At 40.2% G+C, this 27,841-nt stretch overlaps 2 protein-coding genes across 7 annotated transcripts in view; one reads left to right on the forward strand and one right to left on the reverse strand.

The window, feature by feature from the left end:
• The window catches only part of AK8 (adenylate kinase 8), a 73,014-nt gene extending 51,322 nt beyond the window's left edge, over nt 1-21,692 (reverse strand). For 3 of the 6 annotated variants that reach the window (XM_075170618.1, XM_075170617.1, XM_075170622.1), the window contains exons 1-5: nt 21,519-21,692; nt 18,765-18,849; nt 14,710-14,759; nt 13,876-13,989; nt 8,141-8,209 (exon numbers count right to left, since the gene is read on the reverse strand). In XM_075170618.1, the coding sequence (XP_075026719.1) occupies nt 8,141-8,209; nt 13,876-13,989; nt 14,710-14,759; nt 18,765-18,849; nt 21,519-21,596 (396 nt within the window). In that variant the 5' untranslated portion in view covers nt 21,597-21,692. Of the gene's footprint in view, nt 1-8,140; nt 8,210-8,499; nt 8,598-13,875; nt 13,990-14,705; nt 14,760-18,764; nt 18,850-21,518 lie in introns of those variants that run through there. The other 3 variants (XM_075170621.1, XM_075170619.1, XM_075170623.1) reach the window with 3 other exon arrangements.
• A 797-nt stretch (nt 21,693-22,489) lies between these two features.
• On the forward strand, nt 22,490-27,836 carry SPACA9 (sperm acrosome associated 9). Its single transcript, XM_075170624.1, has 3 exons — nt 22,490-22,775; nt 25,661-25,863; nt 26,441-27,836. The coding sequence occupies exons 1-3, from the start codon at nt 22,632-22,634 to the stop codon at nt 26,820-26,822; spliced, it is 729 nt and encodes a 242-aa protein (XP_075026725.1). The 5' UTR covers nt 22,490-22,631; the 3' UTR covers nt 26,823-27,836.
• The last annotated feature ends 5 nt before the right edge of the window (nt 27,837-27,841 follow it).

Below are 27,841 nucleotides of genomic sequence, written 5' to 3' on the forward strand. Positions count from 1 at the left end.
TATCTTGAACAAAAACAACCCAAAACAATTTCTACAGTTTTGAAATATTCAAAAGGATACCAGCCCACACTGTGTATAAAAAAGAGGCTAAACAAATCTAAAGACAGATTTAATGCCAAGAACACTGAGGAAAATATGCACGCTTTCATTATTTCCTTAAATTATACAGGAAAACTCACAGTAATGGAACCAGCATTCCCAAAGCTAATGAAGCAACAGAGCAAAAGAAAGAAAAAAAGAAAAAAAGAGCCTTTTGCTCCCTTAAGTCCTTGTTATAGCCAACTAAGTGTTGGATTGAGCATCTTTAAAAAAACATTTACAGATCTGTGAAATACCGTAGGAGAGCTGCAGCCTCACTCAGTTTCTGTGTGATGCAATATTTGAAATCTAATCCACTTCCCAATCTCAAGTCTGAATCTTCTAAACTTTGTCTAATTTATCTGTTAGTCGCTTAACCACACACGTCCCTGGTCACTATATCCTAAACCTCAAAATAACTTTGTGATGCTACAATAAATCTGGAAACCATCTTTGTACTGAAATAAAGAAGATATTTTAATATTGCATTAGCTAGCAATCATTATCATCTCCCACATAAATTTGAAGCTCTGTCACTATGGGGTCCAAAGGTTTTAGAAGTATTTCAGGGAAACATATCTCCATGACTTCTGTAGGAGGAAATTGGGACATTCCAATTATACAAGAAAATAGAGTAGACTATTTAAAATTCCTTAATTAGCCTGGTTTCAGGAACATGTCATCCTGCTGATATCTGTGGAAAATAAGAGACTCAAGTAACTGCAAGCCATTTTTGCCACTCTCAGTGTTTGCTCTATCGAATTAGAATGAACCGCTGTCTAAGGTCACACAGGTGCTGAGAAATCAATTTATCCCTTGGGACATGCAGGAGGCAAGGCTGCACAATATTTTTAGCGGTATGCTAGGAACTTCAGCACTAGTTCTGAATATATTGTGCCTGTACAACATACATATAGGCCCAGATCCTCTTCTGGGGAGAAATGGCATCAGAGGTCTGAAGCCAATAAATCTATGCCAATTTACACAAACTACAAATCTAGCTCATTTTCTCCACTCCAAGTGCAATACTTTTGGAAACTAAAACAAAATAAATGAAAAAAACTCACCCCACAAAACCATTGCTTCTGATGTCACTACAGCTCAAAATCACATACTGAGCAACAGGCACTAAACACAATATTGTATTTTAACAATGTATAGCAAACTTCAAGAGGTTTATATACAAATTTCAAAGGTCCTTAAAACAGGCAATAAGCAATTTTATAGCTAAAAGTTTTTGCAATGTAAAAAAACATAGCTCAGTAAAGAGCTTCCTGCAACAAATACGTTTCAAGGCATTAAACAAATGCCAAATACAAAATACATGACAAATGCAAAAATAGTTAGCATTTTGGATCTTATTTCCAAAGGTCTCTGAGTTCCAGGGTATCAGTCAGTCCCTAATTAGAATACATTATCCATCTACTTGACACTTCAGTGAAATGTCTATTCGACCACAGAGCTGCAGCTTTGTTCAGAACAGGTTTATTGATATTCTGCTGCATTCCCTCTCCATACCCCCAGTGGCTTGGTTCTGTTTTATCACACATCAAAAAGGCCGTATGCTCAGGGCACCCCATGCACAGCTCAGAGCTGGAGGTCTGAACAGCTGCAAGTAGTATGGTATCACAGGAGGGACAAGCTCCAAGCAGATGTCACAGATAAAAAAAAAAGAAAAGGAAAAAAAAAAAAAAGAGTAAAAAGGGAGTGCGGCTTGGGAACGAAGCAAGACGAAGCAAGACACAGCAGAGCAAGACCTGACTTAAAATATGCCTATCATGCTTTATGCAAACACTGGTCTTCTTTGCCCTTCTGACTATCATTAAAGTGTAATTAGTAACTTCACATGGTAAATTTGTTTCTTTAAGAAGCCATCTATTTTTTGTTCTTGATAGCAGTAACCTTACATCCATACATGGATTGCACCTTATCACATCAAGGGTGGAACAAAGGCTAAAAGTGAGTAATTCCACAGTGCCTTTACTCTGTGGTCACTGTTCCCTCTCTTTCAGCTGGAAACCTCAATCCTTCCCCACATGAAGACTGCTGTAAATACAGCATTCTGCTGCTGCCTTAATGCCAAGTGAAGCGCTCCTTGGAGACCCATGCCATGCTGAAAATCAGCAACACGGAAGTGCTTTCAAAGCCGTCACTTTCCTCTCCAGATTTAAGGAATCTGGAGAAAAGGAAATGCTCAAGGTCATTCCCAAATGTAAATCTCATTCCTTTGCTGGCACTTCTCTCAGCTATAATACCAAGCCTATATACTTTCACAATTTCCACCCCAATAATAATGACTTGGATATTCAAGTTCTCTCTTGTTATTTGACCTGTACGTACTCAATGTTTTTTTTTTTATTACAAAATCAAAAATTGACACTGCCTTAGAATAATGAAAAGGGATAGCGCAAAGAAATAATGCTGAATCACATGGCACATCTGAAAGAAATCTCAGCCACAAGCATAAAGACCAAAGGTCATGAATACTGCTGCCTTTAGGAAAACAAGTCATCGCAACAGTTTTTCCACATCATCATTCAGTATTTTTGAAAAAGTATTACATGCCTTTCACTCCCATCTGAAAAAAGGGGACAGACAACAATGCAAAAAAATAATATCACTAATAGCTTTGCCAGTATGGATCTAAAATTTCTGAGATTTTCAGAAAACAGCAGACTGAAGTGCAGTAGAAATATTGTCAGCCCAACTCCTGCAGCCCATCAACATTAGCAGTATGGATGATGGAAAAAGCTCAAATTTTACCAAATTTCCCGTTAGAGAGAAACAGGAATTTTATTCCCCACATTATTTTTGTAGGCTGACTAAGCTGCAAAGCTATTAAAAAACAAAAAAAGCCACATTCTTCTTGGAAAACGAAAAAGATGGTGAATAAGCAGATTCTCTCCCCAGTTAAATATACGTAAGATCACTATCCTTGCATGGAATTTCACAGAGACAACATGGTGATCTTTATCTGCCAGAAAGAACCAATAGCCATTGTTCTCTTTTCTTTCCCTTTCAAAGATAGCCACTACCCTTCTGAACCGTTTAATACCAATCAAAAGTAATTCTGCCACTACTCATGTGAATCACTGGCCTAAGCTTAGTTTCTAAGTGGTCCTAAGACATGAGTAAGGTTGCCCAGTTCCCTCTCTCACAAATTCATCATGCAGCAATCTCTTCACTAGCCTTCCCCAGTTCTATAAATTCCCTCCACAACACCAGCAGTCACAGGTGCCGTAGCCAACATGTACTAACCCTGTAAGATGAAAAGTCTTCATATCAGCTTCACAAGTCCCAGGTTCTAACGTAATGCTTGCAATAAGTTTTCTGCGTATGCTGGAAGACCTACCCATCTGATCCCTTGCAGTCCTAACTACATTTGTATTAGAAGAACACACAACACAGAGTCTCAGCAGAGCTGTTGATCAATAAAAATGTTCTCCTTGGAGAATGCCTGTGACATCTATAAACCTGTGAGTGTCAAAACAATGGCACAAAAAATTCTGTATTCCTACTGTCAGTGGGATGAAAACTGTACAATTAATGCCAAGCCAATGACACCACAAGGAGAAATAAAACAAACAGCTGGTGGTACTATGGTCCAACATACTGCTCCTAATCTATTAACATTCTCAGAAAAAAATGCTGACTCATGCTTTGAGAGAAATGGCATAAATCTGTTCAATGAAGTACAAAATCCACAGTATTAATTCTATTTCCAATCACACAAGGAAAATATTGCAATTGAAATGCATAGATCCCCTTTCAAATGGAAAAGACATACACAATGTGAGGAAGTTTTAGTGACCATGAATTACTATCTATTAATTAAAAGATTTTTAATAACCATCACAACTTTGGAAAGTCAATTATGTGTTTTTCCTAAAAATAGCTAAAACCTTAACTAGACCAATAACATACACTCCATTCTTGCTGAATGTCAGGGAAGCTTTATAAAGGGTTTTTTATCCCCCTCATTCTGTAACACATCCAGCACTGATTCAGTGTTGCTGGTGATAACAACAGGAACATAAAATGTAGGCAGGACACTATGCAGCTGTTGGCATTTTAACCATCTTGTCACCTTACTCAGAGTTTACATGGCCTAATACTTAAAATAACAGTCACTGAGAGATCCTTCCCTTGCTATTAAAAGGAGAACTAGAATCATGCCAACAATTATAGAAAGCATGGGGCAAAAAAAGCATAGGGTGGATGTAGCCTTCGGAGAGCAATGGATTTTGCTTACACACTGATGGTTAGTAAAACTCACTTTAACGCTATCACAACAATCACTGGAAAAATGCCTTCTTTTCATCTGGCAAAGAAACTTAAGTGAAAAAATAAGCATGTTGGAGAGGTTTTAGAGCTACTGTTATAAAAGCCCTAAACTGAAGAGTTATTCACCTACTTGCTAGTTTACAGCAACTACTGCCATCCAACAGCTCTCCTCCAGATAGCATTAGAGGCCAGATTGCCCCAGCAACTACTACCTTTGAGACATCATGTGAGAAAATATTTAGCCAAAACTATTGAAAATAGCAGGGGTACCTTGGCATCTTCCCTATTCTGCCTGCTAACTACCAGTAGCACAACCAGAGAAGCTGTTAGTGTTAAGTTGAGGGGGTCTGTGTTTGAGGACTGAAACCAGCCTAAAGCCTAGTAGTTAGCAGTCAGAAGAGCAGTTTCTCTCTTGGGTTTATCATCTTTCTAACTTCCTTTCATTTCTACAGGTTTAAAGATATTTTAAACATACTCACTAGAGGAGAAGTTTCACTGGAGATAGATGTTCCACATCTTGCCACAAAGACAAGGTAGTAAATCATACAATCACCTGACTTGCTGTATATCCATGATATCTAATTGCCTGCTTACATAAAAAATGTTGACATTCATAGTCTTTTTTTGCTGCTCATTTGCTAGCATATCCAGAGCTGACAATACTGGTCTTTCAAGTGTTCCTCAGCTATACTCTTTAACTCAAAATGCCACAAAAATGAACAAGATGGTACACCACATGCATGTTTTTAAACAGGTTCTCCTGCAAATTGAAAGGCCTAAGTCCTGTGTGATTTAGTACAGATAAGCAAATACATTAAATACTACCAGATATTTGATCTGGAGTGCTAAATAATAAATAAATAAATAAAATAGCTCAGCTAAAAAGACCTTCAAAAGAAACTAGACAGACCCATATAATTCAGGTACAATGACTAGCAATGCAAAAGTTTAATTTTACTTTGCAAATTCAAAATTAATAGAGCAATCATGGAGTAAGATGTACAGTATTTTGCAGAGAAAAATCAATAACGCTTAGGTTTTCTGCCAATCTCTTTACTCCTTTCTTTCTAAGGATCCAAAAATCATTGTTTCAATCTCCCAGATGATGAAGCATGGAGCAAGAAACACAGGATCCTAAACCACAAAAAAACCGGTCCATTTGGAAAAGAAGGGGAGGGGGTCATGTCCTTATACATAATGAACTAGAAAATTCTTCCACAGTCTTTCCAGGCCTCGATCATACCAGTGTAGGAAGGGACTTCAAAGAGAAACGACAGCAAGGTTTAGGAAGAAAATAAGAGCTTGAACTAACAGCAGTATGCATTTTGTCTAAAACCTGTCTCTCATCTGCATGGCGAAGTAGATTTTATTAGTTCACAGTAAGTGGAAAGAAGGCAGGAGTGTGCGTTAGAAAAATCCACACTTCGCAGTTTAGAGTTGACAGTATATTTAAAAATCCTAATCTTGGTAATTCCCCACGAAAGCAAATAGTGGTGTAGTTTAAAAGCGCAGGGTTCAGCTCGTCAATGTGTTACTCCAAAGTTGCAGGAATTCAACCCCGTGAATGTTAATGGGATTTATATTTGGTATAAATCTAGAATAATTTAGAGATGAGCTAGGTTTCTGTTTCATGAATTTCCCTTCATAAAAACAATTGCTAACATTTCTTTGAGGGAGGAGTCCTCCTATACTGTCATTTGTAAATATGTATGGAACCCAATAATGCACCCCAGATTTTTGTTACAGTAAGTCTCTCGTTAAACCTGGATTTAGCTGAAAATGCAATGAAATGTTCAAAACCACCCACATTAACTTATTTTTACTCCTTCAGAGCTTTCTCTACTGATGAAATAGGAAGGGCTTTTATAGGAAGATATTTCCCAATGCAAATAAGGGCACTGTCATGTACTCTTCTGTGACCTGGCAAAAGAAGAAGATTAGCTGGGCAAGGAAAGGTTTGGTTTAGCTTAATGACTTTTCTCGGTAACATTAAACATCAGCAGATAGTATTCAAAATTAAATTCTCATGCAACCCCTGAATTAGACAATGGGATAGGTCGAAGTTTAGCTATTGCTAGTTCTAAGCTACTGCTTAAAGAGACCAGCATACGACTATTTCCTACAGCTCACAACAGAAATATGACACAGACAGATGTCCTCTAGCAAACCTCTCAGGTAAGAACAACTTAACAGATTACATCTCCAGCTATTCATTACCATCCTGATCAAGTTATCCTCCACAGTTCATACACTGTAATTGACCATCTCATGCAGCTTACACAAGGCAGGTGCATTGAAAGCCACTTCCATCAGTGGCTTAAGCTAAGATAGTTGACTTTGCACTGAAGCACATGAAGACTTCTTTGGCAATCATTCACATTATCTGAGTTCTAAAAGCCGAAACCTTCAATCAGGGGCAGAAAATTTTTTCAATTCTTCTTGCTAGTTTTGTTGATGTTTTCTCTGCACCTATAAACACTTCTGCACTACAGAATTACCATCTTAAAAACTACAAGGCAGCGGTCCAGTCCCCAAGATTATTTTGTTTTACATGGATGGAAGGATTCAGTCTGCAGATCATTGCAGACTACACAAAAAAATTATGGAGACAGAGAAAGAAGTACAAGACATAAGGTTTTCAGCATTTCCAGTTTCTTTCAGTGCTCAATGCTAAGAAGCTTTAGGAAGCAATTTTCACACTTCAATGAAATATTAATTACCCGCCCTGCTTAATGCAACCAACAAGGTGGATGATGATGATGTTGAGAAGCAACAGATTTTAATAAAACTATGAGCCTTGCAATATCTCTGTGAGGTCAGGAAGTACTAGTTATCCCCTTACGCAAAGGTGTGGGTGTGACAGAGTGACTGTTCTGAAAACACATACTATTTATCTGAAAAAAGCTGTTTAGTCCTTCATGAACGTAACACCTACTTTGGACTGGACTTTTTCCTCTCAAGAAGTGCATCAAATAATGTCCACTCCATATTTTGGCACTGTTTAGAAACAGGGGTTTATTCATTAAATTAATTTGTCTCTTACAAATAATCCCTTATAATGGGCTGATTATGGACTCAATAAACCATAACAACATCTGAGATTTTAAAGGAAACATAAAAGAGATTTTGCTTTCCTTGAGTCCAGACATTAATTTCAACCAATATTAATCTACTTATGTTCTCTTTTTGTTCTATGTTAAAAGTCTCTACTTACGTTAAGGCTAAGCACACGGAGCGAGGGGGAAGCCCACATATCTGTGAATACAGCTAAACCTATTCAGTTGCCTATTTGTGTAAACTAAGAGTGAACATATTAATTATCACCAAGAAGAGAACATATGCAAATGCAGTTTTTCATAAAACAGGAAGAAAAAAAAGATACAATGAGAAGTAAAGAAAATTGATACGAATAATGTTAGACTCTTTGTTCCCCTTTCCTCAATAAGAGTTAAAATCTTATTGTTTTTTATATATTTTCTGTTTATCTGTTTTGTCCACTATAACTCTGCCAGTTGCCCCAGGCAATCAACAAAGCTATGCTTGTTCAGCCTTTGATCATGTCTGTGCTAGAAGATTAGCATATGCATACTCTCATCCTCCCCTTTATCCTGTTAATAAAGCTCCAAACTCCCTCTGCTGATGTTCAAGAAAGCAATCCACTCCAGAGCCCCCAATGATTTGCCCCCATTCCCTCCTCTGCTCAGGACTCAGAATGCTAACTACTATGCACGAGTTGTGTAAGTGCTTATCCACCGGCCCTCTGAGGAGCAATTCTTACTTGTTTCATGCAGTCCACATTCGACAGACGTTCCTGGATCAGATTGGCCCAAAGCGCGTTGGGAATTTCCTAAAGAAAGAATAAAAAAAGGCTGAATATTCACAATTGAGTTCAAAAGGAATTTTACCATGCAGGCATATTCCGGTTAAAGGTGAACTGAAATGTCTTCTTAAAAATAAATAAAGAATTAAATCTGTGCAAGTCCCTAGTCATTAACATAATATATCAGAGAGTTAATAAGGGCACAAAAATCGGTGTTAAAGGTAAGCTGAACACAAAGCCTACATCCATGCTTTTTGCACACTAACATGGAAGCGGTGCCAAGTTTTGCACACTAACACACACATTGGACATCAAACCTGCAAAGGGATCCATAGGAACATCACATCCACAAGTAATCTTTTTTACCACGAGTATCTGACCCACTACTGCTTCATATGTCAGTGGACTCAGCATTAGTGATCTTAACAGCTATCCTGTGCAACAAGCAGAATCTCAAACACAGAGCAAATCACAGAAAAAGTCTGATTTTTAGGAGTTTTGTTTCATAGTTTCAAGTAACTCTCACTCTTTCATCATTCAGAAAGTTTATTTAAAGTACATTGTAATGTTAAAGTTAATTTTAATGTTAAAGTTAGTTTATTTTTAAATAATAAACTAAATTTCAGGACCGTGAAATGGGATTGAAACTGCATGTGCCACGATTTTCAGAAGTGCTGTTTCCTTCTGTGACTATTACTTTGCCCATATCCAGAGATGTTTTGTAAGACAGTATTTGCTATCCGACAGAACAAAGTTCCTCCACAGATTTAGCAGTTTTTCCCCCTCATAATATTTATTCCATTATTATATTAGATTTCCTGACAAGAAAGTAACAATACCCTTCTCTCCTTCTTGTAAGAATTTTCTTCACTATCTTGTTAATTTAGGCCTTCATTCTATGCTGAAAGTGGTTGAACTATGTTAGGTAGTTAAAACTTGATAAAGCCTAAACCTTTGGCCATGCCAGTCAGAGCATCTGTTAATCATCTGACTAAATGCCTTGTCTCGGTCTCATTCACTTTTTCATTATTGGCAAAATGAATACTCAGAAAAAATTCTGCAGTAAGATTCTCTACTTCCCAAGTCAAAAAATTATCTTTCACTTAACGATGTGAGCTTGACTCTTTGTTCCACACCGTTCCATATATTGTGGGTTCCCATCTCTTTTTCTAACCAAACAGTCTGAAGGGCATAATCATAAATAAGGAATATTTCTGCAGGCTTACGTTATGCTAAAGAATGCAGATAGATATAATGAAAATGCGACTAACTATGCAGAAAGATGTCATAACAATCTTCGTCATTAGATCATGAAACAATTTCACCAGGATTGGTGGAAACAGTACCACACAAGTCACTTTAAAGTAGAGTGGAGCAAGCACTCCAGAATACAAAAGAGATCAGTCCTCAGAACAGACAAGGTGGCCCAGTCAGGCGGTGGGATTTCTTGTTTTATTTATCTCTACTGTCCCCAGTTCTCAGTGTCCTTCCTAATATCAGCCATTCATAAGGCAACGTTCAAGCAGGTAAAAGAGGAAAAAGGGAAAGAAATTGCTGTGTTTCTTGAAAGTTGGCAGGTCCCATAGGGTGGTGCGTCAAAGCCTCCTGCAGCCTCTCGCTGCTGGAGCCTGGGTCTGTGGCTTTGAGTCTGTCACCTTCCAAAGGTGCATCACGCTGCTATCAGAAACAGCTAGCGTCTTGCTTACTCCTTTGATGTGTCATGTCAAAACAGGCTAGCGACTGCCAGGGGTCCACTCTGCTAAGCCTTGCCAAATCAATTTAAACCAAAATTATACTAACTTCTTTCAGTGCAGTAGTATTCTTAGTCCTCTCTTTTGAGCAGGATTTATTGCACAAAAACAATCAAGGACACACATGCGGGTATTTCAGTGGTTTAGTTCCTTATGCTCTCATTTCCTGGTCAGTTTTCCTCCTACTCAGCAGTGGCCTACAAAATCGTTTGCAATAGGTTGCTTGTAGAATGCCTAATTATTCAACTAGAAATCATTAAATTTGATACATATCAGATAGCACATTCATAATTTGTCTCTCATAAACACTCACATAAATATATCATGAGCCTGGTGGAGGGGACTTTGCCTCCCAGAAATCTGCAATAATGGACAATGACACACATACATTTGATAACTGCAGAACTATACCTTATCTAAGGCACTCTGAGGCTGTCCCAACATCCAGTTCATGGAAAGACCTGCTGCTTGAATTGTTAAACCTTCCAAAAGCCATGGTATTTTATGTTCAGACCACTTTTCTATACACACTGGTTTAATCACTATTTCCGTACTGCTGAAAAACTGTACTCATTCCTGATTAATTTTAAACATTCCATGTTATTTCAGAGACATCATATTTCATCTTACATGCCTGATCTACTCGGAGTTACATTTTTGCGATCTTTTCATAAAACTGCTACACTTTTTGTTGCTGGGGCTGGGGGAGCACTTTGCCTAGACATTTCCATTGGAAGATTTGGATATATTTGTCCCGAACACAGCTACAGCTAAAAACTTCTGACTTAGTTTGCTTTATAGTTTGTACCTCAGAGAGAAAAGCAGTGAAGTTTGAAGAAATTGGGTTTAGTATTTTGAAAATCATGAATGTTTAGATTTAGCTTGTTCAGATAAATACACATGAAAGGCTGGGTTGTTTTTATGTATACACAAGACTGGAACAGTTCCTGTTTGTTCCTTCACAGTGGCTTGTCCTGAAATAGATTAGAATGCTGAACATGCATAGATAAGGACACCTTCGGTTTTTCTCTCTTCTATTATATTTCTTCTTAAAAAGCATGAGGATATGATGCAACTGTAGAGCAGTTTTAAGTCATTACATAGTATGCAAACTCCTTAACTGCAATTTAGTATAGCATTAAGAGCATACCCATCCCATAAGCCCACAATTACCACAGCTGTTTCAACTTCTTATTTTATCCAGCTAACAGGAAAAGTGAAACATGCAATCATTAGACTTCACTATAAGAAAAACCTGAAGGTGCTTCCTATTAACATTATAATAACTAGAGATGAGGGAATAATTTGCAATGATTTATCCAAAAATGTAGCCTCTTTTTCTGTTCATGGAATATTTATTGACAGCTCGTGATTCTTCAAATTTATTGAATATTCAAAAATATTTGACTTCTTTTTGGAATATTTTTACATGCAGAATGATCACATTTTGCTTTGAACAGTCAATATTTAAAATTCACTACCTGAGCTGTGCTCATTAGTAAGTGGCCAGGTGTGTGTTAGTGAATGATTGCATGTTCGACTTTAAAAATTGAGAATAATCACATATTTCAAATATGCCTTCCATGAATTCTTGTGCCAGAAAAACTCAAATGCTTTAACGTTCACTGCAAGTGACCACAACAGAGATGAAAGGTTGGCTAAAGATAAGTAAAATATGTGAACAAACATTTGCAGACCTTTTTGCAGCATTTGTCCAGATCTAGTAACATTGGCCTACTGACTTAAAAATGAATGACCTTTGGCACTGGGGTTAATTTAGCTACAGTAACCTTATACGCATGAAACGTTCCTCTAACAACATTAAATTGCGTTATATGATCTTCACACCAGACTTTCAAAAACACAGTCTTAGTTCCTGCTTTTCCTCTTTCCATTTATTAAATTGCTTTGGCCAGGACTACAACTTTTTAATGCCCTGGTTGTCTCAAAGACAGTATAAACAGCTATTGTTCTGTTCCTGAATAGACATTCAAACCCTATTAGTGCTAATGGATGTTATGTGTGCTAGAGGAGTCAAGTTTATCACTTGCTTCAACAGAACCAGGGGTCAGTTACGGCAAAGGAGATTTAGCCAGCAGACATGAATCAGTATGGGAAAATACAGCTCTTGAGATGACAATCTGGCTACATTTTAAGTCATTGTAAAGCTTGCATTGATTAAGAGGCAGCAAGGAGTTCCCTCCTAGTTTTAGGAGTAACCTTTGAAGAATCAAACTCACATAAAAGAACAAAAGAAATGATTTAGTGAAAACGTTTTTCTAGGATCTAACATCTCAAAAACAAAGGCAAACTGCACAGTACTGAACCACCACCAGATTCTGCTCTTCGGGCACTCTTTACTACCTGATTAGCCTTGACATTTTTGACTTTCATCTTCCACACCATCCATCTTTTTAAATCAAATAAGCCCAAAAGGACACCCTTGAAAGTGCATCTGTATAGTCTGAAATATGTTAATAATTACAGTAATTAAACCAAAGGGAATTTTTGTTTTAAATTCTCCCCCTCTAAGTTAAAATTTATGAATCTGGCAAAACAATCTTTAATAATTAGAGTGAAGATTTCAAAGTACATATTCTCAATAAGAATCATTTTATATCATCCCAGCCAAAACCAAACCTTTTTGTCAGTACGTTCAGTGAGTACAATGAACTCTTTCCTCTCAGATCTTTAAGTATATTACTCAAGACATCTCCAAGCGTCATTCACTAATTCAGTATAATAAACACTACCCTATTTTCAGCCTAATTTTCTAAGGAAAAAAAATTAGTCTTATGTCACACCATCTACCATCTCAGCAAATTATGAATCTGTTGGCCAATTTCAATGAAATTTAGCAGCAGTGTAGAATTCTCACAGAAATGAAATTTCTTCAATTTTTATGAAAATAGGTAACGAGGGAGAAAAGAGAAACTCTAACTAGTGGACTTGCTACAGAGAGTCACAGAAAACCAGACTTTTTCCATTCCATTACTCATGGAATACCTTGATGTCTGGAGAAAGGAATCAGCTAAAAGGGCAGGATTCAGAAGGAGATGCTTCTGTGTATTCAGGACATTCTTTCAACATATTTTTCTGATCTACTTGTCACTAGCCTTTAATAATAAGACAATTACATTGCTGATAACTAAAACTGTGCTTCATGACATTTGGAAAAAATGTTCTTCAGACCAACTCCTTTGAACATTATTTAGGAAGCTCACAAGGAAGGACGGATGGATTTAAGAACCTGTCTGGAGCAAACTGGGTACTTGGAGTTGGGTAGAGTGCATCAACCCAAGAACTGAATGACCTCCTGAGTCGGCTGCTATTACCTCAGCTTGAGAGCTTCTCGGGTTTTCAATAACTGGCTGGATTGTCATACTGCTTTTGAGTTAATGCACCAAGTTATTTGTGTCGTGCTACAGAGAAATCAAGCATGCACAACTAAGTAGCTCTGTCAGATCAAAAAAAGTTCTCTGTGTACATATCTTCCAGAGCATTTTGTACTGAAGGAGACCTCAGAGATTAATGCTTGTTTTATTGAGATTATCAAACATGCTGAAATAGAAGATGGTTTGTTTAACGATATAATGAACCATTCTTTAAAATGTATTGTGCATACCTGGACTTCTTGCAATTCTGTTGCTCATGTCTAAGGTTAATGTTTTCAAGACCTCCATTACTTTACAGTGTCTTCCTCTCCTGCCCCTATTCTATCACACATTTTTATCTTTGTTTATATCTTCTTATCTAGCAGAGGTTACCCTTCTTCTCTGAAAGACCCTGTACCTACGTATACACAAACCAATGTACAAACGACCATAGATATAAGAATATTTACTCTGATCTGCTCAATTCATAGCAGTAGAAATCATGGGAATGCCATATAATTCCTCTTCTGTGACATGAGAACTACTATTATTATACCCTCTTACACACCTGCTTTCTTTCTTTATATGCCTTTGCTTCCTTTGTCAGCGCTAATATTTCCTTGAATAACAAAGTCTCCCGAGAGATACGTACGGCATCCAAATGTTTACAAAGCCACATTGCCTGAGGGAAGAAGAAAAAAAATACAGGTCGAAATATTTGGAAAGAAAATGAAGCATTTTTTCAGAAGGCTGCAGAAAGACAGAGTGTTTTCCCAGCCTTCCATTTAAGTAAACAGACTATATATGTAACTTTAAGCAGTTTCTTATAAAATGTTCAAGAGTCTACAGCTTTGAATAAGGTCTTTTTCATCTACTGTACTATAACACAAATTTTAAAGAAGAGAGCATTCTTCCCGGCATGCACACACCACCATCATCTGCAAAGTTTCTGTGGTCAGCTTTCTCTGTGGTTCAAACACAACTTTGACATTTTCAATTAAACGGTACCAGTGGACATGACAGACAACTGGCCATGCAAATCAAGCAATCCACAATATGGGAATACCACAAACGTGTAACTGTGGTACTCCTCCCAGGCTAATTAATCCTGCTAAAAAGCTGGGAAAAAAAGGCAGGCATGATTCTGTTGCATTACAGCAGTATCTCTACCAGTACCTGAGAGAGCTCTCACAGAGCTCACTTGAACATTTCCATTTAACCTCTAGTGTAATATGCAGGCATTCCCTTAGAAATGCCACCCTTCAACTTGTCTTGTGCTCTTCTACCACTTTGACAATTCTGAAAATTATTTTCTCAGAATAAAATTTTCACAAGTGCTGATCTCAGTATAAAGTAAAAAGGTAACTGGACAGTATTATAACATTGAAGGTAGCTTACTTACAACTGTAGTTTTCCCAGAAGCAGGTGGACCAAGTACACAAATTCTTGGAGCTATGAAACAAGAATATGTGAATGTCAAGATGCAGAACAGCAAAAATCCCAACCACTTTCCCACTATTGCATTGCATAATATAAATGTAATCACAATGAAACAATGATTTCAGTTGGAAATCTGCCTGAATGGAGACTTCAGGATTGGGCTCCACTGAGGGAACAAAAACGGGATACACTAAGTCAGTGACAGCTGGGTCTTCCTTTAATCTCCATGGTCAATGAGATTAATACTCTGACTAAACATGCCACTTAAGTATCTATCTATCTATCTATCTATATCTATCTATCTATCTCAATTTAAACACATGGATAGTTTAGTGGGTGAACCAGAGCATAAGATATGAACATTTCCTTAACTGAGTTTGACTTCTGTTCCCAAAACATTGATTAAGACCTAACACATTTTGTGATGAAAAAACATTTTAACTTGTACATGCAGGACAGGACTATTTAACAGTGACTATTATCAGAATCATAGAATGGTTGAGATTGGACAGGACTTCTTGAGATCATCTCTCATTTCTCTTACACAGTATGGTAGTAAAATACTTTTTACTTTGGCAAAGCTTTTGGCTCTCATCACAAAAAATGCAATTTCACTTTTAGTTTCATCTAAATAGGGTGTGTCAGGTTCAGAGAAGATTTAGATACTGCAAAATTAAGCACTCTCTCTCTTTACCTTTTTGACAGCTACCTTCAATTTTTCTAGTCATCATTAAAAGTAATTTTCTTCATCTCTGTATCTTGTGTTTCTCTACTGCATGTCCCTCTCCTTTCCCTGAGGGGGCAAGGTAGGAAAAACACATCCCAGTTCTGAGGAATTCTTAATCTAATGCATACAGACAACACAATAGCCATTACTGTTGTAAGCTTCATTGGGAATGAATTAGAGGCAAGACAAACAAGGGAAAATGGAGTAACTCTTGGGAAAGTATTTGGGACTTTTTCCATGAACACACCTTGGGCTGCAATCCCTTGAGCTGTCATTTTATATTAACATTTTTGGTGTTTTTTCCCCTAAACCTTGGGGAAAAAAAACCAAACCAAAACAGACTATATACAGAAGGGACTGATGAGTACTTACTGGGAATAACATTGGTCAAATCAGAGGAAGCATCTACTCACCCAAAAACCTCTTCATCTCTTTATAACCAAGGAAGATACAGTGTCTGATAGTAGCAGACAGAGAAGGATGTGAAATGTATTTTTATGAGGCCTTCCATGCACTTAACAGTTATTGGGCAGGTGCAATTTTTAAACAGACATGAAACCCAAATTACAGATTCATCTTTACAAAGTTATCTGACTTGGAAGGTTTAAGAAAAACTCCCACCTTATTGGTTCTTGCAAGTGCAACAGAACTAGTACACAATGTAGAAAAATACTTTAAAAGGATACATCAGCTGTTTTTATCACCTAATTTCTTTCAAATGTAATGTGATTAAATCCTAGGGTTTTTTTTTTAATCTAACACCTTGAAACTCCAGCCTGGTACTTAGGAATTATTTATAAACAGCGTCATAAAAGAGTGCTCGGGTGCCAACACTAATCAACTTCTTCAAACCACTTCAAAGAAAATCAAAAAACCTTTCCATCCACAGATCCTTTTGAGGTTTAACTAGGAGCATGATTTAAAATTCACAAGAAAACCCTTAGGTATTGAAGCTTTAATACACAGCTTTCTTGGACAAACGTTTGATAAAAAACGAAACATACCATTATATACACCATATCATGCTTTAATATTGCCCAGGGCTACTGTAAATGCTCACTTTGTACTAAATCTGTTTTTCTCTCTGCTTAGTGGCTGGCAGCAGATGGGGCAGTGTAATTCACTGATTTACTCATTTGCACACTTGTAAGACTCCTCTAAAGCATTCTCCCTAAACATATGACACAAGGGCACGACCAGGACACCACTGTATGTAATGTTTAACCCCCTCCAGTCAGCAAATAGTCAGTATTTAATACTGGAGGTCTGAACCAGCAGCTAAATGAAATCAGGAAAATCTAGAAAATTCCTTTTTCTTCAGTAAAAAAATCATATTTCATTCCATGTTTAGTCTTGATGAGATGTTACAGGATTTACTCTTCCAAGTAAAGTAAGTTTTAACATTCAACAATGATTTTAGTCATAACAAAATTAATCGTGGAATAATGCAGAAGAACAGCTGGACTCGCTGACTTCCATTTAAGCGCGAAAGATTCTATGATTAATATTAACGTGACAAAATTTGCTTAACTTGTAAGAGAAATCCTTTGTTAAACAGGAAAAGCACATAGTACATGATGAACACTCTTGCGGAACTTTTTTACATTTCTTCAGAGGTTTGACTGTAAAGGAAGAATTCACAGAAATGCCACTTGGATCCTGAAAGCTTTTTTTATTAGCACAAACCAAGATACAATGTATATGAAAGAATTATCAGTCTTCATATGGTTCTTTAAGGCTTTTAGAAGGATCACATGAAAGAACAATAGTACAGAGCCTTAGGCACAAACACTTGGCCACACATTTGACCTACGAGATTTTCAAGACAGTTGTAAGCTATAATCATCATTATTCTTGTTTATGTTTTTAAGAGTACTTTAGATCCTATTATTAATTAAAAAGGTTTTCTAACTTCACACCTGGGATAGATGCAATGGTTCTTTTCCACACATCTCTGTTTGAAATTTTCTCTAGGGCTAAAACTGTCTAGCAAGGCAAGATCATGAAAATTCATCACTTTACTGATGGCTCTAATAAGTTTTTTTTCTTCTAAATAGTCAGCACCTTCCACCATGATCAAAAAGTAAAATCAACTCTGCTACAGATTTCTGTTACATTATTTTCCATATAATTTATTCTTAAAACAACATTTAGGCTTTAATTTTAATTGGAGTTCCTTCCCTTTCTTAATAGTTTTTTCCAGACCAAAAACAGACAGCATTTTTCCTTTGACAAACAACGGCTGTAGTTCTATCTTTAGCCTCTAAGTACTGAAGTCATGAAATGGAAACCTGCCTAATTCTGTTCAAATAATACTGAGGGGCTTAAGGACAAATGTTAGCTCAATGCGAAGAAATTTTATCAGCATTCTATCAAACCACGTGAAATTCTTTCCATATTTTCCATGGGTCTATGAAACAGATTGATTATTCATGCTGCCCACATCAGAAAAGGCTGGACACAATTTGCAGGATTTGATTTTTTTTTTTTTTATATTTAGCAGCATTTCAATCAACATCCATCTGATCACCACCACTAAGAGCTCACAGCACCTCTAGTAATAATGATTTCATTGATGCTGCAGCAGAACTTTCATAATGGTTTACTATGGTTTTAAAGAAACATCAAAGCAACATGACACCAGCTATCCCTGACAGCTCATGCAGAACAAAAATTAGAGTTCAGTTGTGCATATCCAAATATAATCTGCCTAAGGGTGAACAGTTTGTAAATCAAATAATTTGATTGAGTGTACATGCTTTTATTGTGCAGAATACAGACTTCCTATTCAATTTACCAGGTTTTGTTATACATACAAGTAGGCATGCTCACCGTTCCTTCATCTGAGATGCCACTGAGCAGTGGAACTCATTAACAGCAGCTAGTAACTAACTAATCAAAAAACAGAGAATCTGCCAGCCCAGGTAGAATAGGAAACCAAATTTACACCTGACAAAAGGAGTAATTAGCGAGCTTAAAGACAACAGGAAATATCAGATGGGGCACAGAACGCATTAATAATTGATACACTAGAACTCTTTGTTATTCCCGTAGAGGGTTTCATTGTTATAACTGTTAAAGTGCATTTTTTATTAGATTACCCACTAAAAAAAGAAATTAAAAGCATCTTACCTATAACTATTCCAAAACGCTCATCTTTTTATTTTTTTTTCCCCTCAAGACACAGTCTGAAAAGTTTTATCCATCATTTGTCAACTGAAGTGCAGCTTTCAAACAGCTATTTACAAATAAGGACTTGAACTATTTATGGTGTCTCAATTTTCACTTACCATCATCGTTGTTTTGCTTTAAATGGTTTATCATATACTGAATGGGATCATCTGGCTTATGAATTAATAGTTCTTCAAGCATGTTCTGAAAATAAATAGGACAAAGTCAGAGGAAAATTTAACATAGCTATGCAGTCATGATATATTGCATTTTTACAGCAATGTCACAATGAGGATCTTAAAGTGTTTATAAATGCTTATTCATTTTCTTAAGGCCCCTTTCATAGACAAAATTGAGACTATGAAACTTATTTTAGATGCTGAAAAACTGAAGTAAAGCATGGTCAGAAAATTGCCAATAAAAAAACCCCAAACCTATTTGCTTTAGCTTATTTATGATACATATAGATACCAGAAAGGTTTGGTGACCACTTTGAGTCTGGTGTCGATAATGGTTGAGTCAGCATTGCCATAAAAACCATACAAGGAGTTCTGAAAACAGAGTCAACTTAAATTAGTATCTCTGCAGGGCAAGTTAAACCTCCTTCTCAAGCACATTCCCACAAGTTTCTGACTAGCCTAGAGGACTGCAGAACAGACACGACCTGCAGAAAACACACAAAACCAACAACCAATCAAAGCCACAAAAGCAGCACATCTCACTTCCGTAACTGTACTGGTCTTCCTCCTACATGAAAAGTAAGGGGGGGAAAAAAAAAAGGAAAAAAAAGGCTTAAAGCATTTCCTTGAACATCCATTTTGGAGCACATTTTCGTATTAAATGTTTGAGGTTATACAGGGCCTTGCTTCAGCTCCCACCGATAGCAGTGGGGACCTTCCACTGATTTCAGCAAGGATTGTGGCTTTACAGGCAGAGAAAGGAATAACACTGAGAAACACTAACTCCATAGATTTTCTTACAAGACATTTCAGCACAGCCAAAAATTCTGTAATTAAATCTAAACATCAAACAGCAACTAATGTTCTGACTTAGATTACCTACTGAAGTGTTCACACTGGAATAGGATGTCTTTTTCTAAAAATCAGTCATAACATTTTAATATTTGCAAGTAAATTCTATAAAGTCTGTATATTCCATAAAATTTTATACTCTAAGTAATTGATTGTCTTTTATTAGCGTGTCCTATTTTCCTTTTCTGCTTCATCCACTTCATTAGAATAATTAAAACACTCAATTTTGTTTATGAACTGTTTCACATGCAAGTTCCGATGCTTCAGGGCCTGGGAAGCACATAGCATAAAGTATAAAATTTGTATTTTTATTGGAAGTTAATTTAGAAAATTATTATTTTCCAGCAACATTTATTTAAACGAAGAAATCCGAATTTGACACTACAGTTGTCAGCAGCTTTAAAAATAACAAGCCGAGGACATTTGGTCTTATTACGATTCAAAATTATTCAGGCTGACAGTGATTGATACTTTCACTATTTCATGGCCAAGTCCTACCAGCACTTACATGCTTCATTTTATTCAGTTCTCAGTTTAATGTTACACGAGCAGTTCTGTTAGTCTCTGGGGGAGGTTCACAGTTTGTGTCTCATGTTTTAGGTTTCACATTTTGGGTTTTGTAAATGTTTAAGTTTAGGAGAATAATTTCAAGCTGCATTTGCTTGTACCATTATGTTTCTACAATACAACTGAAGCATGAAAATGAAACAACGCTCTGAATAAATCCCATAAGCATTTTATGTAATATGAGGACCCGCAGCTGCATTTGATGCCTCATGGCATGCAAAACACAGTATTTCCATAAAAACCCCAGAAATACTATGCCACACTGGTCACACTAAATGGCCTTGAAGTTACACGAAAAAAAGAAAAGAGGAGAAAAAAGAAAAGGAAAGAAAAATAAGCATTTGTGTGTTTTCCAGTGAGATTTGAAAAAGTAAAAAGGCCTTATGACATACAAATCCAAGTTATGAGAAGAGTTAGCACCGGTACACCGGGGGAGTCTCTCCAAGTTCTCATAACAGAACAGCGGCAGAATATTTAGTCCCTCGCACGAATCTCCCCACGCTCAACAAAAGGGCTTTTTCCAAACTTACAGGACAAAACATACCTTTCTCTAAGGCAGGGAAACCAATCTTGCTACTTACTGAAACCACAACGATGTTAGAAGTGTACTTCTTTTTCTTTAATTTTGACACACATCTCCACAGAAAAGCCAGAACAGCAGCAGGAACGCATGGAGAAAGAGTTTTAAACGGATAGTGCTGATAAGCAGGCTGCAAGGTGTTACCCCACCAGCCCCTGTCTCAGGAAGGGCAAAACCCTTCATCTCGGTTTTCCCGCGCTCAATTTGTTACTGCCTCCTCCTCCTCCTCCTCCCTGTCCTGCCAAGCCTGCCTTTCCTTTCATGGACTCAACACCTTTCTTCCACAGGCTGCCACTTTCTTCCGCAAAAAATGACATGTATGAATCCTAGCAATTGCCAGGCTATTATTGAAATAAGTTAATTAATTAAGAAAGCCCTCGGCCGGTGCACGTTCCCTCATACGGGGACACCCGCCCGCGCCTTTCCGCAGCCGCCCGGTGCCGGCCGCTGAGGGAAATGGCCGCGGCGCTGTCCCCCAGGCGAACCTTCCCGGGGCCGCCCCGGGCTCGGGCCTCCCCGGGGGCAGCACTGCGGGACGCCCGGCCGCCGGCGAAGGCCGTGAGGAAACCGGACCCCCCCGGGGCCAGGCCGGCGGTCGTGGGTGCCCTTCACCGCCCCCCCGAGCCCGCCAGGCCGCCCCCGCGCTCCGGAGGGGAGTGCCCGCGGTGCCCCCGGGGCGGGCACGGCCCGTTCACCTGCAGGAGCCGGAACAGCTCCCGCTCCTCCGCGTAGGCGCCCAGCGGCGGCGGCCACGGCCGGGCGGGGGCGTCCATGGCCGCCCCTAGCAACCAGACCCGCCGCGGCGCTGCGTTGCTAGGGAGTCCATCATCACCGCGCGACGCAGAAAGGCCCCGCCCCACTCAGCGCTGCGGAGGCGGTGCCTCCACTGCCTCGCTGACCGCGGGGGGGTTGACGTCATCGAACGGCGACGCTCCCCACCCCGGGGAGGTGGTGCGCGGCGTTAGCGCGGTTGCCAGGGAGACGGCGGCGCGGCGGGAGCTGCCGGGGCGCCCGGGGGAGCCCAGTCAGCCGCTGCCCGCACCGGCCCCTCTCGGCGGGGCGGCCGCGCCGCTCCTGCGCGCCCGCCGGGCTGCGCCGGCCGGTAGGGAGCCGCAGTGCTCGCTGAGCTGCCGGGGGCGGGCGGGAGCGGAGGGGCGAGGCCCGCCCTCAGCGCGGGGCCCCGGGCAGCAGGACGGGGCTTGGGGGGCTCCGGCGGGCGGGCGGGACGGCGCGGGGGGGCTGCGGCAAGGCTTCCCCGAGAGCGCAAGGTCAACGCTGGGGAAAATCAGCCCCCTCGGCAGGGGCCGCCTCGGGCGGGAAGGGACGGGGGTTAACCACGGCCCCGGGCCTCCCCATCCCCGCCGCGATATACTGCCTGCCGGGCCGGCTTCATTTAATGTTAGACTTTTTAAGCCACTTGGGCAATAGTTTTACACTGGATAAGAGAAGCCATCTCTCCCTTCGGTCCTTTCACAGCGGTGTGTTTGATGCATTGCCACATTATGTTTACAATAGACCCACTAGGGTTTATGGCATCTGATTGTCAGTGGTCCCCTCTGGGTTCTCTACCGCTTTTTGCAGCATCATTACTACCTCATTGACTTACTGTTTGGGGCTCTGGGACTGCAGAGCTTTCACACAATATATCTTCTCTTTTTTTCTTTTTTTTTTCTTTTTTTTTAAGTTTTCCACTAACCTACACAATTCCAACTCAGGTGAAAGATAGAGTTACACATGTAGAATTGCATCATTTGTAAAAAGTAGCTTCCTTTCTCCCTTTCTCTCCCAAAATCCAGGAGGGGGAAAACATGAATGAGCTAAAGGAGGCTCTAAGAAACATAGAGCAGAACCACAAGCTCTTTCTGCAGCAGCAATTTACGTTTATCGGAGCACTGCAACGCACCCGAGAGAATGCACATGACATGATCAGACCTGTGGCAAGCATCAGCCAGGTACAAAGTATTCAGCACAAAGTTGTCTGCCGATGAGAACAGGGACCAACGCAGTGCTGTCGCGCACTTGGGTCTGGTTCAGGGATGAATAAATGTTTTTACTAAGGGAAGATGCACAAAAACTCTCTAGTAACATTTGTGTATTACTCTGCAAACCAGTGGTGAAGGATTAAGTAGGAGAGAGAAATACCTATGTTAGGCCTTCCCATTTACAGAGTAGGACTTTTATTGCTGAGCATCACTTTATAGTTTAACACCATCATTTTGCTGCTGAGGCATAGCCAGAAATACAGGGTACAAGAAAACCATCAAACCAACCCTCCTTCCCCAGCCACACATGGAATCTGTAATCCTTAACTTGTAGTAACCAGCATGCTTGCCTCTTCCCTCTGGTATTGGTGCTGCTGTATCTTTCTATAGTGCTTATTAAAAATAATGGCTGTGTTACAGAGGTAGGATGATGGATTGAGGGCTGAAAGTCCCAAGTGGGCTGGGGGTTTTCTGGGCTGGTAAGTGAATTGTCTTGGAATTTTTATAACCTGGGATGTTTTAAGTAGTGCGAAGAACTTAGACCACCTGCAGACAGAGGGGGAAGAAAAATCTAAATAAAATCAGAATTGGGGATGTGAGACAGCAGAACCCAGGCATAAAACCCAGATGGCTGCCAAAGCCAGAGTGGAAGCCAAGCTGTTATTAAGATTAGGACACAGAAGTGAGCTGGTTGTCTTTTCTAAGGGCTGACTCTCTAATGTAAAAGCTTTGCTCGTAACATTGAAGAGGATCACGACAGACATTACACTGAACCGTTTTTTCCAAAAATAGGCATTGAGATTTTGTATAACATCACGCTGTTCTTAAAAGTGCCGATATTTCAGTGGTACTGAGCAAGCTTGGACTCTGCTTCTTGGCAGAGGTGGAAGGCCCGCTTGTTGTGGGGGTGAAACCTCATAGGTAGCAACTTCAGCAACTACCTTGATCCACGACATCATTTGTGATACAGTAACGTGAACTTAGTGGTGGCAAACTGTACTGCATGGATAGCCCTGAGGGTATAACCACATTACCCCAGGGGGAGGATGGGAAAGGGAAAAGAGCAAGTTACTGGGGAGAACAGGGAGCAATTGGTGCAGCACATACTGGTGATGTGTTGTGCAGGAACTGAACCACTACCAAAGAAAGTTCACTGGGGACAAAACCAGACGTCCATTTTATTTCACTATCATTCTCCTGAATCAGCCCAACCCTATTTTTAATTTTGCATGGGAGGGCACAAGAATAAAAGCAACAAATGCAGAAATATGTGTGCGCTCAGCCTACAGATGACTTGACTGCCAGCTTTCTTGGAGTGTAAACATAGAAACTACCGAAAAAAATGGTATTTTACTTGAACACGGCTGCATTTCTAACCCCTAAAAGCTGTATGTGGTAGCATTTTTAGTGTTGAGTGATGTCATTTGTCAGAGGAAAGGGGAGAGCACAGTAAGGTGGAAAGGTCGAAGAGCACACCACGGTCAGGCAATGGCAACAGCTCCTTAAAGACTTCTACATGGAGTAGAAGTCAAATCCCAAGCGGTTTTGTGAGACAAGCTCCTCAGTCATTGCTTCAGCCAGAGATTCACATCACCCAGTGAGTCCCTGCAGCGCAGAGCCTGGCTGTGGTCATGACATGGGCCCAGCAGAGGGGTGTCCGTGAACTCCCCTGGCTGCAGCTCAGCTGCTCAGCAGCAGTTGGCTAACGCAGAGCTGGGCAGCCCTTGCAAGCCGTTGTTCCTGTAGTGCTGGTCCCCATCCTGGTTATGCAGGTGCATTAACTCTCTGTTGTTGATGTGGACAAAAAGAAGTCCTGTTATCCCACCGGTGAACATCCAGGCTAAAATGCTATTCTCTTTAGGACTATTTCTGCTCACAGCAGCAATAAAAAATCCTGCCACTCATAAGGACACAATGCTCAGCGAACAGTGTGGAAGGAGGAATCTGTGGTGGAAATGGACCCTTAGGGGCCATTTTTTATTTTTCTTACAAACCTGCTGAGAATTTGCCCAAGCACATAAGATGGCTTTTCTGTATGCAGGAACTGTACCGATGTTGGAACAGCTACTTTGTTCTTGCCTTGAAATCTTACAGAAAGCACTGAAGGTGTCAGAGTCCAGCTATGACTGCCAGCCAGCCACCCAGTATTTTATATTCTGACCACTCATGTCTGAAGTGCCTGTAATTTCTTTGGAGAAGATACTTAATCTCTTGGCATAACGTTTTGTCATGCAATGCCATTCACCCTGAGTAACAAAAATGCTCAAGGCAAATAGGGAATATCACTGCAATAACAGGTTAGTAAGGACAACGTAGGTTAAATGGGCTTAGTTTGCAGCCACATCTAGCGGTGCCAAATAAAGAACCATGAAGAATGCACGTATGTGCAAACACATCCACACTGTTACTCCAAACCAGTCCCAGTTTGGGTCGCTGCCCTCACCTCCCACCCTGCTCTGCCTCGGCAGCTGTGGCAGTGGCAGAGGGTGCCCTGTTCAGACCAGACAGAAAACTCCGCTCACAGTCAACCTGTTTCTGTGGTGCTTGCAGCAGAGCTGTGTTTTTGGCCGTGGTATTCCTACACTTCTTCAAAGAGGGAGGAAGGCTCACTGATGTGCTTACGAGCAGATCCATCACCCCAGCTTTCTTCAGTCATGATGAATGACAAGCAAACATCTCGGGCGTGCTCTAGAAATCTTACTACCTGCCGCTGTATTGCAGTTTCCATAGTGGCTCACACCTGCAGAGTCACAAGAGAAAGCAGCTTCTCATCATTAGCCTAGGCAACTTTGCAGCATAAGTTAAATGTAATTTAACATGCATGACATTGTCTTTCCCCATGTTGCACTCTACAGGTACAGTCCTACATGGACCATCACTGTAACAATTCCACAGACAGGCGTATCCTCAACATGTTCCTAAACATCTGCAATGATCTAAGCAAGCTCTGCCACAAGCTGGAAACTCTGCATTCTGGTAACAACATAACCAATGGCATTTTGGAGAGATGCAAGCTGCTCCTTAGCCACAGCAACGATCTGAGCACCATCCGAGCTAAGTAGGTGTCTCCATCAGCTTAGTTTCTTTGAGGCGGTTGTCAATGCTGGGGCACTGTCACAAGAATGCTTATTCCCACTTGACTTCTCCATCACTTCTGTTACAACATCTTTCTAGCTTTAGTGAGGGTACAAGGTGCTACACAGTTTAGTATTCCAGCTGTTGGGAAAACGTTGCCAGCCTCCATTCACAAAAAGGGGTTTTGTTTGTTTATTCATTCTTCTTACTCTTGCATGGAAGGGCATATATAGGCAGGTCAGTACCCTGAAGTAAGTCCCATGCAATGCTCAGGCAGTTTACCTCCTCCTTCCTCCTATTCCTGCTCTGCATGTAGCTAATTTTCTGTGGGGCAAGTGTCTTTGCATGCTCTTGAACTCTTCCAGATCTAGCCCAACAGCCAGGATGGTGTGTTTGGCAGGACTCATTTCTCAAGATGCACTTCTATCTGTGCCTTTTTGTTTTGGGGAAATGGCTGTCTATGCATTTCTGCTCTTCCAGGGGGTCCCAGGTGACGCTGTGGGCTCACCAGGGTTGCATTGCTGGGACTACTCCGCCAATTGTTTCCTTCTGTCCCACAGATACCCCCATGATGTTGTGAATCACCTGAGCTGTGATGAAGCAAAGAATCATTATGGAGGTGTGGTGAGCCTCATCCCCATCGTTCTAGACTGCATGAAGGAGTGGGTAACCCACACTGAGAAGCTGCCACGGCACTTGCTGTATAAAGCGAGTGGTGGAAGTGCTATCTCTGAGAAGAGGGCACCCCAGGATGCACCAGCTAGGGCAGCCATTTCCCAAACACCACCTTCTACGCACCTTGAAGCTCAGATCTCAGCTAGTAACAAAGATAATGTACAAGTGCAGGGGAGCAAGCACATCCAGAAGAACATAAATGACACAGAAAATCACAGTGGGAAACTTAAAGGTCCCTGGAAACCACCAGGTAGACACGCCTTTTAAAGGATCAAAGTTTATGCATCTTCTGCTTACCACCTTTAATCAGGTGGCTGATTAAAGACAGTGAAATGAGTACTAGAGATCCTTCCTATCTGAGTTCACTTTCTAAAGAGTTAGCCCTGTAAGCCAGCCTTGGACAGATACATATTCTCCCCCTTGCTGATGTTTCCACTCTCCTCCTTAAAGTCGTACCCCAACAGAAGTAGCTGTAGCACTACAGCTGGTCCCTTTGACCAGTACTGTGGTGAGAGCAGGGAATAGGCAGGAGCAATCACGTTCTAATCGCTCAGATACAAATCTTAGGCAAGCTACTTGAAATGGGATTTTACACTTTCTCAAACTTCTTTCTGAGGAACACCCACTCACTCACCGAAGCCAGAGGTGTGAAGAACCTGCATGTCTGAAGGACATGACGCAGAGCAGCAAAGGCCTCTCTTTATGGATTCAGACGTGTGTTTGAGATTTACACTTGTTCCTAAAGTTCCCTCACCCTCATTGAAATTGCCTGGTTTTTGGACGAAAGAATCAAAGTCTACAGGACACTAATGATGTCTCCTTCCATGCCACTGGCTACAGGAAAGGTCAGCGCACTTTAGCTGCACCGACTGTGCTCTGCTGCATCCTTCTTGCAGGTTCTCACACCATTGCCAGTACACACCACTCAGAACATCTTCCCTTACATCTGTTTGACTCCTTTGCTGTCAGAGCTAGAGATGTAAAGGAAGACAAACTTAATTTTGCACTTAGTTTGGTATATTGACAATATCCAAACTTGAATAAAACTCCCCTGTCCTCCCCAGAGCTCTGCAAAGCTAACAAAGTCATTTCCAGTCGACATGATTCATGGGAATCTGGTGGGAGCAGAGAGAGTGAGAAAGCTGTGGCCGTTTTCAGATTATTCCTTTTCAAATTGCAAGTTAAAATGTATGTGCTTTCCCTTCTTCGAGATGAGAATCTAGCTTGCCTAGCTTTCAAGGATGTTACGAGGCTTAGTTCATTAAAACTGCAAGGCATTTGAAACA

Source organism: Calonectris borealis, chromosome 21 (genome assembly GCF_964195595.1).
Source record: "Calonectris borealis chromosome 21, bCalBor7.hap1.2, whole genome shotgun sequence".
NCBI lineage: Eukaryota > Metazoa > Chordata > Aves > Procellariiformes > Procellariidae > Calonectris > Calonectris borealis.

Coding starts and splice junctions, on each gene's coding strand:
- SPACA9 (XM_075170624.1), top strand. CDS start 22,632: ATGAATGAGCTAAAGGAGGCTCTAAGAAACATAGAGCAGAACCACAAG. Junction 22,776..25,660: donor CTGTGGCAAGCATCAGCCAG/GTACAAAGTATT, acceptor TGCACTCTACAG/GTACAGTCCTACATGGACCA. Junction 25,864..26,440: donor CTGAGCACCATCCGAGCTAA/GTAGGTGTCTCC, acceptor TCTGTCCCACAG/ATACCCCCATGATGTTGTGA.